General features: G+C 42.6%; 2 protein-coding genes across 4 annotated transcripts in view; both read right to left on the reverse strand.

The window, feature by feature from the left end:
- Pak2 (p21 (RAC1) activated kinase 2) overlaps positions 1 to 5,936 on the reverse strand; it is a 64,491-nt gene extending 58,555 nt beyond the window's left edge. Inside the window, exon 1 of one of the 3 annotated variants that reach the window (XM_021184745.1) lies at positions 5,682 to 5,936. The gene's annotated coding sequence lies outside the window, so the exon portion shown is untranslated. Of the gene's footprint in view, positions 1 to 5,220; positions 5,340 to 5,426; positions 5,546 to 5,681 lie in introns of those variants that run through there. The other 2 variants (XM_029470465.1, XM_029470463.1) reach the window with 2 other exon arrangements.
- A 5,938-nt stretch (positions 5,937 to 11,874) lies between these two features.
- Pigx (phosphatidylinositol glycan anchor biosynthesis class X) overlaps positions 11,875 to 14,545 on the reverse strand; it is a 16,929-nt gene continuing 14,258 nt past the window's right edge. Inside the window, exons 7-8 of the mRNA XM_021185608.2 lie at positions 12,684 to 12,784; positions 11,875 to 12,085 (exon numbers count right to left, since the gene is read on the reverse strand). Coding sequence (XP_021041267.1) covers positions 11,942 to 12,085; positions 12,684 to 12,784 — 245 coding nt within the window. The 3' untranslated portion in view covers positions 11,875 to 11,941. The remainder of the gene's footprint in view (positions 12,086 to 12,683; positions 12,785 to 14,545) is intronic.

Consider the following 14,545-nt stretch of genomic DNA (forward strand, 5'->3'; position numbering starts at 1 on the left):
TCAGCAATTAAAAGCACTGAGTGCTCCTACAAAGGCCTGGTGCTTAATCCCCATCACTCACATGGCACCTGACAACTGTCTGCAACTCTAGTCCCAGAGGACCCACTGCCCTCTCTGGCCTCTGAGGGCACCAAGCGCATAGGGTGCACACAGACAAGAGAGACAGACAGACAGGGAACACTAAGACACATAAAATGAAATTAAGAAAAATGTTTAACTGTTAACAATGGCTCGGGGTGGATACATCAGAGGAATGGAGTTAGAATGGGAGGAAATAGCAATTTTCAGCTTTTACTCTAAATAATCAAGTTACTTGAACCTTTATGTACTATTTTCAGAATCTATTTTTAAGATAAGAAACTCTATTCTACATTGTTATGGTGGTTACTGCTGACAACTGAGACTAAAGTAATTTTTGTACTGCTTAATAGTGTCTATTATTTTACACATTTTTTTGTTTTTGTTTTTTAAGATTTATTTATTTGGGGCTGGAGAGATGGCTCAGTGGTCCTGAGTTCCAGTCCCAGCAACCACATGGTGTCTCACAACCATCTGTAATAGGATCCTATGCCCTCTTCTGGTGTGTCTGAAGACAGCTGCACTGTATTCATATACATAAAGTACATCTTTAAAAAAATTACTTATTATTTGTAAGTACAATTATTATATGTAAGTGCATTTAATTATTTTTTAATCTAGCTAAATGGCGGTGGCCATGCCTTTGCCCCCTGGTTGCATGATTCCAACCTCCCCTAGAAAGCCATTTTTGAAGCAGGATTTAAGTAGCCCACAACAAACTCAAATTCAAAACTCTTTTGTTAGCCTCCTGAAGGCTGAAATGTCAGTCTTGTATCATATTTGGCCAGAAAATATTATTATTATTATTACTATTGGTGGAGCAGAATCTCCTGTATTAGGGCTTACTGAATTCCCCACCAATCGAGGAATGGGGAGTGGCCTTCCTATCTCACGTGCTGGGCCCACAGGTATGGACTATCTATCACAGCTTTGGTTGCTATTACCACTGTGCCCAGTTTTAAAAACAAATCTAAGGGGTTTTTTTTTGTTTTTTTTTTAAGATTTATTTTATTTATTATATGTAAGTACACTGTAGCTGTCTTCAGACACTCCAGAAGAGGGCGCCAGATCTCGTTACGGATGGTTGTTAGCCACTATGTGGTTGCTGGGATTTGAACTCTGGACCTTCGGAAGAGCAGTTGGGTGCTCTTACCCACTGAGCCATCTCACCAGCCCCAAATCTAAGTTTTAAAGTATCTCTAAAGTCAGACTAAAAACTACTCTTGGCTATTCACTTAAAGCACTCCACTTGCTCAGTATTTGTATTATCTCACTGATCTAAACAGCTCTATGATACTGGCATTTACAGTATTATTTTTACATCTAACAGATGAGCAAGCAAAATCAGTATCTTAGACCAGGCTTATCAACAGTTAATCACGGAGCTGGGAGAGGCTGAGGTAATGCCCTATGCAACCCTGACTAACTACTGGCTACTGATGGATTCTGGTAAAGGCACCACCAGTCTTCAGTTGTGTACTCACTGTGCCTGCTCGCCAGGCTCCAATGTGGAGCCCCACACTGCTGGTCACTGGAGAAGAGGGGATCTTTACTGAGAAGTCCATCAAATGGAGATGGAGGCATTTTCTTTAATGATTGATGAGGGAGGGCCCAGTCCACTGTGGACAATGCCACTCCTGGGCATGTGGTACCATGTTATATAAAAAGCGAGCTGAGCTAGCTAGCTGTGGACAGCAAGCCAATAAGCACTGCCCGCCATGGTCTGTGTCTCAGTTCTCATCTCCAGGTTCTTGCCTGAGTTCCTGCCCTGACTTTCCTCAATGATGCACTGACTACAAACTACTCTAAGATGAAATAAACTGGTTTTAGACATGGTGTTTAAATTATCACAGCAATAGAAAACAGACACAAGGGCTGGTGAGATGGCTCAGTGGGTAAGAGTACCCGACTGCTCTTCCAAAGGTCCAGAGTTCAAATCCCAGCAACCACATGGTAGCTCATAACCATCTGTAACAAGATCTGACGCCCTCTTCTGATGTGTCTGAAGACAGCCAGAGTTCAAATCCCAGCAACCACATGGTAGCTCATAACCATCTGTAACAAGATCTGACGCCCTCTTCTGATGTGTCTGAAGACAGCTACAGCGTACTTACATATAATAAATAAATAAATAAATAAATAAATAAATAAATAAAAAGAAAACAGACACAAAGCCATGGTCAAACAGACAGAAACCCTGCTGGCTAAACTTAATGGATCTCAAAAAAATAAAAAAGACAAAAAAACAACAAAAAAAAGTCCATTACATATATCATAACCTATGATATATATGTAAGTAAAGAGACTTGTAAGGGAGGGAGTTCTGACAGATGGGAAGTTAAGGGTTACAATAATCAGAATTCCCTTCCTAAATACATGTATGAAATTGACTCAAAGAACAAACTCAAAAAAAAAAAAAAAAAAAAAAAAAAAAAAAAAAAAAAAAAGCAAAAAAAAAAAAAAAAAAAGAAAGGCATCTTGCCCAAGACTGATTAGAAGAGCCAACATTCAACCTCAGGCCTGCAGCTCCTGGGACACACAGAGTAAGTCTCACTACACAAGCCAGGAAAGAACTTTACAATACTGAATGAATGTGCAGGCTAATTACCAAACCAGGCGCACACCTTTAGTCCCAGCACTCACGAGGCAGACACAGGTGAGTCTCTAAGTTTGAGGCCAGCCTGCTTTACAGATTGAGTTCCCGGCAGCCAGGACTACAGCGAGAAACCCTGTCTCAAACAAACAAAAAAGAAAGGAAATGAAGCAGGGAGACTAATTTTGATCACAGAAAACAGCATTTCGTGATTATAATTAAGGGACATTTTTACCTTCTCTCTCTGCTCTTTACAGAGGCTTAAAAAATAAAAAGGAAGGGCAGGCAGGAGAGGTGGCTCAGTTCTGCACCCAGCACCTAGGCAGCTCACGACTGTCTGCAACTCCAGTCCCAGGAATCTGGCCTTCATAGGCACCCACATGGTACATATACACACATGCAGGCAAAACACACTTACACTTTTTTTTTTAAAGATCTTTAAAAAGTTAGGAATTTCACCTCCGAGAACTCAGAAGCACAGCCTGCAAGTAACAACTCCCCTCTAATCACAACAATCAGTTAACTCAGTAACTAGCAGTGCTTGAGGAGAGAAAGACCTGATCTACTCTCAAGACTGGAACACAGTCCAATTTGAACCAAATCCAGAAAACTGAAAGCACCGAATACTGAACATTATTACTGTGATAGCCAACACTGATGACGATAGTAAGGATTCAGCCATGGCTACTAGTTTTACACTTGGCAATTATTTCAAGCTCCTGCATTTTGTGAAAGTATAATTCAGAGTTTAGCTAACCAGAACAAGTTTTAAGTTTCCTCATTTAAAACATGTAAAACTAGCCTTCATCATGTCCACTTGGAAACTTGCCTATCATAAAAATCAAAGAAACACGAGAACCTTTTATCAGACATATAGCAACTAAAAACTATCACTTCATGAATTTAGGTTTCAGGACTGGGATCACAAAGCCCAGGAGAATTAATCTCTTTCTCTCCAAAGGTAAATTTGGAATCAAGGCCCCAAGATAAGTGAAATACCCAAGAATTCTCTTTTTAAAAACATGTCTGCTTGCCCAACACAATGTTAATCTCACTGACTAGGATTCTGATGCACATCTTAAATCCAGAAGTTTGAAACAAACCTGGGTATCGGAGAAAGAGACAGTCTCCAAAGAAAAACAAACGAGACATTCTGCAGGCACAGGTTTGCAATCCCAGCTACTAGGGAGGTTGAGAAGAAAACACCAGTTCAAGGCTTACCTGGTAGGGAAGAGATTCAATACCAGCCTGGGAAACTGAGTGAGACTGTGTGAACCGTGAAGAGAGGGCTGGGGTTGTAACTCAGTGATGGAAGGAACACTTGCCTAGTATCCCAGGGAGGTCTGTGGTTCAATCCGGTACAAGGGGTTAAAAAGGAGAAAGAAACAGCAGAAACTAACTTCAAGGTACTTTTTCATTCCCTGACATCTCTCCACCTAAGTCCCCCGTGTCAGGGCAACTCACTAACCTAAGAACAACCATAGACCAAGGATGGCAGTGCTTGATACTAATCTATTCCCCCACAGCCTGGTAGAGGGAAAGGTAATAATATACTAGTGAAAACAAGAAGAAAACATCTTTAATTTAGGGCAACCTCTTTTACCCAAAAGTTACATTTTCTATCTAACTAAGCAACAATATAAAATTCAGTTTCCCTGATGTAAATGTACAATAGTGTCCCTGGCTAATTAATTTCTAGAAGGATCTAAAAAGAGAGGCTACCAAATAATCCCAGCACACAAGGCTGAGACAGGAAGAGTGTCACAACAGCCTAAGCTGGAATGAGGCCCTGTATAGGAAAGGCAGAGGATGGGTGTAAAAGTATACGAAAAAGGCTTCCTTCACACACACCAACTGAAGAACTGGGGTAGAGACAAGCAAGAATGTTCTACAAATGCCACAGAGCTTCTGGCAAAGTTGACATGCCCTAACCTGTTTTAAAAATTACTACTCACTGCCTTCATCCCAACCTAATTTTATTCATACTATTCTTTTGGATAGCTCTACAAAAAAAAAAAAAAAAAAAAAGCCAAAATCCCCAGAGCAAATTCTTGTATATTTATTTCAATATCCTGCCTACTTATAAGAGCGGAAGAGTCGAACACAGCAGGGGAAAAAACGTGACGTGCACAACCTTCATCCAAAACACAGCTCGTCGTGGTCTAATTTTGGGCCTAACCGGTTTGGTTGTCTTTTTTTAAAAGGTTAGAAACGAAAAGCTGGAAAATCTACAGGTCACTTGTAAAGAAGAACCTGCCGGCTATCGAAGGGAGTTGGTGATTTGTCAAAGAGGAAACAAATCTCACTTCCACTCTACCTTATGAAGACGGGATGGAGAGAGCCTCCCTCCCATCAAGCCACAATAGCAATTATTTAACACACTTTTGTCTTAGACGACTTGATCTAGAACTAATCAAAAGGTTGAGTCCATTAAGTTATTTGCAGCAACTTTTTTTTTTTTTGTGAGTGAGGGCGCGCGTGTTTCAGACACCCAAACATGGTGAAAAGCCAACCTCAGCCCAAGTTAACCTTAAGAAGCAAATATTCACCTCCTAGCTGAAGATCAAGCAAAAACCGTAAGATCCTTAAGTTCTGTTCTTAAACGCAGGCTCCCAGAGCCCGGCAAAAACTTTTTCCTAATGTGGAGAAGGAGGAAGAGTTTACAGACTGAACTTAAGGAGCTCGCGACAGGATTCCCGAGCGACGAGACTGCAGAGAACGCAGCTGGTAAAGGAGGGAACATCCAGGAACAAACCCGAGTCGTCCGGTGCAGTGCCGGCGGGAGAGAAGGGCAAGGACGGCCGGAGTGACCAGGGTCCCCACAGCCCAGCAAGCTTCCTCTCGGCCGAAGCTGAGATCCAGGGCGCAGACAATGAGCCACCGCCCGGAGCCGCGGGCCCGCCCGCAGGTGCTGGCGTCCCGGGCCGCTGGGCCCAGGCCGCGGAGGCGGGAGGAGGGCGGCGGCTCGGCCCGGCCCGGCCCGGCCCGGGCGAGCGGCGTCCGCACTTACCAGAGAGGAAAGGTCTCCGCCCGACCCAGGGCGGGCTGCCTGGCCGACGCGGGCGAGCACTGCGCTGGGGCGCAGAGAGGGAGGAGGGCAGGGCGGAGGGGAGCGGCGCGGGGCGCGGCCGTCGCTACCGAGGCCGTGAGGCGCAGAACCCCTTGGGCCAGGGAGGGGAGGGCAGGAGCCTTCGGCAATGGCGACGGCCCGGGCCGGAGGGGAAGCGGAACAACCGCTGCCGCTGCGCGTGGCCACAACCCTGGGGGAGGGCGGCGGCGGGGGCGCGGGGCGGGGCCGTAAGACAGCCCCGCCCTGAAAGTGGCGTCATGACCCGAGGGGCGGGCTTTCACAGGGCGGCTGGGAACCGTAGTCTAGTCATCTGCTGGGGCGACTCTGGACAGTGGGCATTACAGAGAAAACCTGTCCCTCATTTAATTCAGCATTCTGCATTGTCTGCAGTCACGTTTTACCTACTGGCGATGCTGACGGAGAACAGCTGATCCAAACATATTTGTGTATAGAGGGTCTTTGTTTCTGAGAATGTATCCATTCACCAATTGGCGTTTTGTAGGGAGGGATGGGTTTTCGAGTCCTGGCTGTCCTGGAACTCACTCTGTAGTCCAGGCTGACTTTGAACTAGAGATCCTCCTGCTTTTGCCTCCTGAAGAGGCACTGCCCAGCTCACTTTGTTTTTTTGTTTTGGTTTGTTTTGGTTTGTTCGAGGCAGGATTTCTCTGTATAGCCCTAGCTGTCCTGGAATTCACTTTGAAGACCAGGCTGGCCTCGAACTCAGAAATCCGCCTGTCTCTGCCTCCCAAGTGCTGGGATTAAAGGCATGCGCCACCACTGCCCCGCTTTTTTTTTTTTTTCCTACAAGTTTAACCAGATTAAATTGAACCAGATTATGCTGCTAAATTAGGTCCCCCCTCTTTGCAAACAAAGATTTTTTTATTTTTCTGTATTTTATCAATGGAGGAGTTAATCCATGTACTCTTATTCCACAACTACGTCAATATCTAATATCTACAAAAGACCATTTAGGCACCAGAGATGAACATGCTTCACCTAGTCTTTGTAAAGGTTAAAAACATGAAAACGGTGGTGGTGCACGCCTTTAATCCCAGCACTCGGGAGGCAGAGGCAGGCGGATTTCTGAGTTTGAGGCCAGCCTGGTCTACAAAGTGAGTTTCAGGACAGCCAGGACTATACAGAGAAACCCTGTCTCGAAAAGAAAAAAAAGAAAAAGAAAGTACTGTAGTACAAGATACGATGAAGCAAACCTGTAATTCCAGCACTCAGGTGGCTGAGGTAAGATGAGGAATTTGAGTACTGGGAGGTAGAGGAAGGATAAGGGGACAAGAATGGTTACATAGAGAGTTGGAGGTCAGATGAACTACATGACACCCTATTCTTTGCAGCCTATCAAATCTACATTCAGCCACCTGCTAGTAACATAGGATGTATGTTTGAGTAACATAGGGCTGTATGTCACTTTACATGGATGTTGGCTGCTTACCTCTATTTTCCTATAATTAGCATTGAACATGGATTATCAAAATAAGTAGCTTTTCTAGAATAATCCTTAAATCCATTATATTCCAATTCATTAGAATTGCGAACAATCATTTTAGTTCCTAAAGCATATAGCATTCTCCAAAATAACTAGCAAATAGATATATATTCTTGGAAAGTGACTGGGATACGCATCAATCACCTACCACCACTCCTAGGTGAGGTGAGCAGTTTTTCTGTTTTCTGCATCCAAAAGAACCTACCACAACTCTTTAAGAAAAATAAATAATAAAAGTGGAACAAACCCCGGGAAAGAATCAATAAGAAAACAATATCCATTCTCTAGGCCTAAACAAAAAAAAAGGACCACACACAAAATTACAAAACTCACCGAAAATACAGACCATTTATTTAGTGTCAATAATATAAAGTGGCCAAACTCAGATATGTATCATCTACTGATCAGGCAACAAGAGTCTTATCAAAGTTGGTGTCAATCATGTTTTTCTTGCATTTCTCAACACCCCTATAAATGAATATAGTACTAGATTGTATAATAAGACACAATCTTAAATATTAACTTAATGTTTTATTTTTACTTATTTTATGTATATGTATACACTGTCACTGTCTTCAGACACATCAGAAGAGGGCATCTGGTCCCATTATAGATGGTTATGAGCCACCATGTGGTTGCTGGGAATTGAACTCAGGATTTCTGGAAGGGCAGTTAGTGCTGTTAACTGCTGAGCCATCTCTCCAGCTCCAATTTTATGTTTAAACACTGATGAAATTTGGTTCAACTGAACAAAGCTAGTATTTTGTTCATCTCTCTCAGTTCCCATGCCTTCTTTCTTTTGAGCTTCAGAATAGGAAAGAGGCAGTGCTAAGGCCTGGTAAGACCCCAGAGCAGTGGCTCTCAGCCTTCCTGATTGCTGCAACCCTTCAATACTCAGTGGTGAGCCCCATCCAAAGTTATTTTCATTGCTACTTCCTAACTGTACTTTTGCTACTGCTATGAATCGTAAAGCAAATATCTCTTTGGGAGTCATGACCTGTTGTGTCCGGCCAGCGGCTCACATGTCTGGGTTCTGTTCTGGCAAGGCATCTTGGAATCTGGAAGAGAAGAGGGAGCTAGGCGGACGAGAGAAAGATGAAGCTAAGACAAAATTCTGATCAAGCTGGGTCAAAGAAAACGTGAAACACTCATCTGTCTCTCTTAGAACTGCTGCATCGAGAAGAGGGATGTGGTGCCACCGACAGGACAGTGACTCTGACTGGAATTGCAACTTGTCCTTTTTTCTTGGCATTGCGGGTTTTGCCAAAAGAACTTTTTTGTATCAAATATTGATGTGTGGAAGTGAAGGAATTGGTGGTGAGCCAGGAGCGTCTGAGATACTGACTGTCATTTTTGCACATTTTTGAATACTTTGTAGGCTGGCTTTGTACAAACTTATTCTCTGGTTTCTTGTATGTTGTAAATAATTAGACCATAATTTCATTATAAATAAATGTATAAATATTCTGCTAAAAAAATTCTGATCAAAGCTCAATTTTAATGTCAGCAAACACTGCTTTATAAAGAAGAGGGGAGGCCCATTCCTAGCCATGCAAAGTTCCTTTGAAGTAGATAGGTCAGCCTTCTAGTGGGAACTTGCAAAGTAGCAGTTCGGTGCTAACTCTGGAAAATTCTTGGAAGAGAACCGGTTCAGCCTCAGGCAGGTTGGGCCTCAGGCAGGTAGTGGCACATCAAAGGAGCAGCACAGCAGGTGGCTCTGCTTAAGAGGCAGATGGTCACAGCCAGCCTTGCTAGGCTGGAAGGAGGTAACATTGACCCACAAGTTGAGAACCACTCCTCTAAAGACCAAGTCACCACTCACAACAAGCCAGCTTACAATTCCCTTCACTCACCAACACCTGAAATCTAGGGTAACCATGTGTGGACAGGCTTAGCTCCTGCTCAGAACAGCGGAGGACCTCACTGCAGAGGGCTCTGAAGTGGCAGGAAGTGCACCAAAGGCAAACCGCACATCACTTACAACTTGTAACGTGTAGAGATGAGGAATTGGACTCTGTCATCAAGACCACAGATGCTTCTGGTAGTGTCACCTTGCACTACCACAAGTCTGTAACTGGGACGAAAGGACAGCAGAATGTCCTGGATGCCTTGATAAGTATTATCTCAGGATGCTAAATTCTCTGTCTCTCTCTGTCTGTCTCTGTCTCTCTCAGAGTGGGTTGGTTGAGACTCGTCTCACGTACTATGTAATCCAGGCTGACCTCAAATTGGCTATATAGCCAAAGCTAGTTTTGAAAGCCCGATATCTTTCTCTCCAAGTGCTTGAGATTACAGGTGTGAGCCATCACCCCCAGCCTGCTCCCCACTCTCAATAACCTGTTTTTACTTGGGTTTTTTTTTGTTTTTTTTTGGGGGGGGGCAGGGCAAGGTCTCATTAAGTACAAACACACTAAACAAAACCCACAAAATCCTGGCTGTCCTGGAACTCACTTATGTAGACTGAGTTCATAGATTCACCGGTCTTTGCCTTTGGAGTACTGGAACTAAAGGTATGAGCCACTATGCCTGGCTTGAAAAATTCCTGATGGTTGTCCAACACTGGTGAGTCTAGTGGAGTCTGCCTCTGTGAAGGCACAACTGTGCCTTTTTGTGATTCTATTTTTCTATTTGAGCAAGCTGGAAGTTTAATTAGATTTCCAACCAACCAAGGTTCTGCATTCAATTCTTAAATCCTATTTAAATATTACTGTGGCTTGAAAGAAACAGTGGAGTTTGAAGTAATAGGTTTTGCCTGAGTTTGCTCATTTAAAAAAAAAAAAAAACCCACTTTGGATTTTAATTATGATGTGGGAGTTATGGTAACAAACATTCCGATGTTTACAGACATTTCCACTCAAGTAAATAAGCACACTAATATCACCAGTCCAAAAAGAAAAAAAGGAAAGGTAATCCCATTTCAATCTCACATTATCAATCTCATAGCTAATGTTTGTGAAACAAAATTATTTTTCTTTATAACATATATCTATATATTCCATGTATTAAAATATATAGTTTATACATATTTGAAATACATACATACAAACATACACACACATACTTTTGTGGGGTTTTTGGTTTTTTGGTCTTTTGGTTTTTCGAGACAGGGTCTCTCTGTATAGCTCTGGCTGTCCTGGAACTCACTCTGTAGACCAGGCTGGCCTCGAACTCAGAAATCTGCCTGCCTCTGCCTCTCAAGTGCTGGGTTTAAAGGCGTGCGCCACCACGCCCGGCCCATATCCTCTTTTTGACTTAGACTTCACAGTAGAAAACTACAGTCAGGTGCTACCACACCCAGTTTGGAATTCTTTCTAATATAAAAAAACAAAACAGGTATGGAACTCGATTAGTTTGAAACTTTATAGTCATTTTAAAGATTTCTGATGGTGGCACACACTTTTAATCACAGGACTTAAGAGGCAGAGGTGGAGGCAGAAGCAGGAGAAACCCTGTCTAGAAAAAACAAAATAAAAAAATAACAACAAAAAAGATTTTTAATATTACTAACTTTATGGTACTGGGTTGCCCCTTCTAACATTTAAATCAATAAGGATTGTTGTAACAAATCAAATCTTATATGTAAAATTATGAATGGTTTATTCTCATAAAAACACTAAAAGACTACAGCAGAGTAAGAAACTGTAAGTATGTAAAGAGTTATCAGCTCCCTTCACTCAACACAAAACAATGTCAATACGCTCAGACTCTTGCTTCTGCCTCCCAAGGGCTGGATCAAAGGCATGTACCACACTAGGCCAACATTCTTATTCTAAAGGGGTGTGTGTGTGCACATGCGCATGACTGTAAAGGCCAGAAGTCAACATTGGCTAGTAGGTGTTCCCAGGAGCTATCCACTTAATATTTTTAGTTTTTGATCCAAGTCTCTGGGACCTGGGGCTCACTAATCAGTCTAGGCTGGCTGGCCAGGCAGCTCCTGGGATTTTCCTGCCCTCACCTCTCCTGACCCCCCACCTCCACACTGCAATACACCCATCCACACTCCAGGACTGAAACTGTAAGCATTCACCATATACAGTGTTTTACAGGGATGTTGGGGAATGGATTCAGGCCTTCATGCTCACGTGGTGAGCACGTCACTGATCTGTCTCCCTTAGCTGTAGAGTGTGTTTGTTAATTAACCTGTAGCATTTAAGTCCCTATTTTGTTTCTACCAAGTGTAACACTAAATCAAGACTATTTGTTTTTTGTTTTTTAAATCACCTGAGAATTGCATTTTTTGTAAATAATTATCTAAATTACTTTATTCTTAATTATAAAGGTATCTCCATGTTTAGTGTGAATTAAAATGTTCTATTCGCAAAACAAGAATAGACACTAATAAATAATGAACTCATTTTTCTATAGCAAATGTAGACAGTCACTTCTACGTATGAATTTAACACAATGAAACGTTCTCTACTAGACTACCAAAGAACACTTGAACGTTATATAACAGAATACTAAAATTTTCAATTATCTGACAATGACCCCAAATTTCCTCTGGGAAACAAAACATTTTTGTTGTTTGTTTTTCCAGACAGTGTCTCACAATACAGACCAGGCTGGCTATGAACTGACAGAGATCTGCCTGGCAAACACAATTTTAACGATAAATGAAGACAAACTAATCAGTTAGTTCTGAAAAGAGCACTCTTGTCTCATTTATTAGGTTCATAGAAAACACTTAGCTGTACAAAACTTACAGGGAAAAGTGGCCATATTTGAAAACAGCTAAAAGGATCAAAGTAGCACACAGAATGGTAATGAGCAGCGTCACAGAACACACTAAAGAGGTATGTATAGTCAGTCCCACTGGAACCTGCACTGTCAAACTCTTAAGGATCTGTGGAGAGAGGGGAAGAGAAAATTAGAGGCATTCAGGTACACGGATCACCTACATCAGGTGCCTACCAAGAGGGGCACAAAGAGACCAAGAGCCAGAAGGTGTGGAGACAGCTATAATGTTCATACTTCTGCACATGGCTGTCACCTCTACCTGCTCACAGCAGCTGGAGTTACCTCTAAGGCCTCACTGCTACTGAAGGAGCTCTGGGCAGCTGATCGCTGCTAAGGGAGCAAGAGTCACTGTCCTGGGCTCCAACTCACTGCGTAGCTGAGGACACCCTTACACCTTAAACCTCTAGTCCTCCTGTTGAAGGAGACCCAATAGGTTTGCACTGCTTTTCCTTGCCATTTCACACCTTGACAAAGGGGGCCAGCTATGTTGTATTCTGAACCAATGAGGCAAGGGACTGCCCTACACCACCAGCTCCCGATTTAAATGATACTGACTTTACCTACTGTGGCCACCGTTAGCAAATAAACAATATTAAAGCAGCTAGAGTGTTCTGTATTGGAATACAATGTGCTAACACTTTAAACACAGCGGACAGACTTTGAAATGAGGCAGTGCTATTTGAGAGCAGAGTAAAGCGTCTTACTGATTTGTACTGCATGCTTTTCCACCGGCAGATCTCCCCACTCTTCGGAGCACAAGGAGCTGCTACTTCTGACTGAGCCCAGCATTTGAAAATTGGAAACTCTGAAAAAGAAAATGGGGGGAAGGGGAAGGACAAGATGTCAGAAAACTTGTATTTAGATTCAAGGCTATAGCTGTCTTGTACTTCACCAGGAGTTATTCCTGGTAGGATAATGATATGAGAATCCAAACATTTCAGCACACACTGTGGATGGTTGGGATCTGTGCTGGTGTGCTTTCTTAGGTCGATCCATGCCTAAGATGTGAAGTTGCAGCGGTGATCACAGAATCAAACATGGCTTGTTAACTAATTCCACTAAAAATATGTTACCTCTTTTTGAAGGATCACTTCAGAAAAACAGACCTATTGTTTCAAAAACCTGTTCTGAAGTATCTGAATTATATTCAGAAAAGTAAGAATGCATCCTCGGTACACACACAGCCTGATAAATTTCCATATCGAACATTCATTCCTATGAAGAACCTCAGATCAAAGCAGACAGTAGCAGAATTCTGTGTCTTCTCAGGAGAAAAACTGCTTCAGAGTTCATTTAGATAAGAAATGGTGTCATTCTGCTTTTCTGAAGGTCCTGAGTTCAAATCCCAGCAACCACATGGTGGCTCACAACCATCCGTAACGAAATCTGATGTCCTCTTCTGGAGTATCTGAGGACAGCTACAGCGTATTTACATATAAAAAATAAATAAATAAATCTAAAAAAAAAAAAAAGGGCTGGTGAGATGGCTCAGTGGGTAAGAGCACCCGACTGCTTTTCCGAAGGTCCAGAGTTCAAATCCCAGCAACCACATGGTGGCTCACAACCATCCGCAACGAGATCTGGTGCCCTCTTCTGGAGTGTCTGAAGGCAGCTACAGTGTACTTATATATAATAAATAAATCTTTAAAAAAAAAAAGAAATGGTGTCATTAAAGGGAACAGAAAACATGACTGGAAAAAGAACGTGAGCAGAGAGAAAAGTCTTAATGCTCACATCAGAGACAATGTAAGATTAAAATCCCCTCTCCACTTAGTTAATAGTAACAACACTGTTGGAGACCAGGAAAAGTCAAAATCTCAAAGAGCTTTTTAAACCAAAGAACAGGCCTCGATGCTGAGGCTCTATGAAGAAATAATCAAAGAACAGGACTTTTAGTCGTAGTTTGCTGTTTGACAACAATTTCATGTCGCCTAAATTAGCCTTGTACTCACCAAGGAGACAAAGATGGTCTTCAACTCCTGATCCCAGCTGCTTCTACATACTGAGTTTTTAAAGTATACAAGCACCTAGTTTTTTCCCCCTTATATTTTTGCAAAGGGAGACAGACCCAGGCATGGTGTTGTATACTTTTAATCCCAGCACTCAAGAGGCAAAGGCAGGCAGATCCCTGAGTTCCAGGTCAGTCACCACTACACTGAGAAACCCTGTCTCAAAAACACCAGGAAATAAAGATTCCCATTAAGAACTGAGGGCTGGGGATGGAGAGGAGGAAGGGTCAGAGGTTAAGAGCATTTCCAACTCTCCCAGAGAACCTGAGTTTGGTTCCCAGCAAGCATGGTAGGTGGCTCACAACTGCCCTTAACTGCAGCTCCTCCAGGGAATTCGACACCAACTTCTGGGCAATCTGGACACTGTACTCCAAGGGAGGCCCCCATATCCACACACAGACACAAATATCAATACAATTTAAAACATCTTAGCATAAGAGAAGAAAGTGTTAGAGTGAGCTCATTGCTATTCCTGGAGCACAGAGGGGACAGACACATGGAATAGCTGTGGGTGGGGGAAGGTCTGTTTCTCTTTTAATAAAAAAAAAAAAAAAAAA

Source organism: Mus caroli, chromosome 16 (assembly GCF_900094665.2).
Source record: "Mus caroli chromosome 16, CAROLI_EIJ_v1.1, whole genome shotgun sequence".
NCBI lineage: Eukaryota > Metazoa > Chordata > Mammalia > Rodentia > Muridae > Mus > Mus caroli.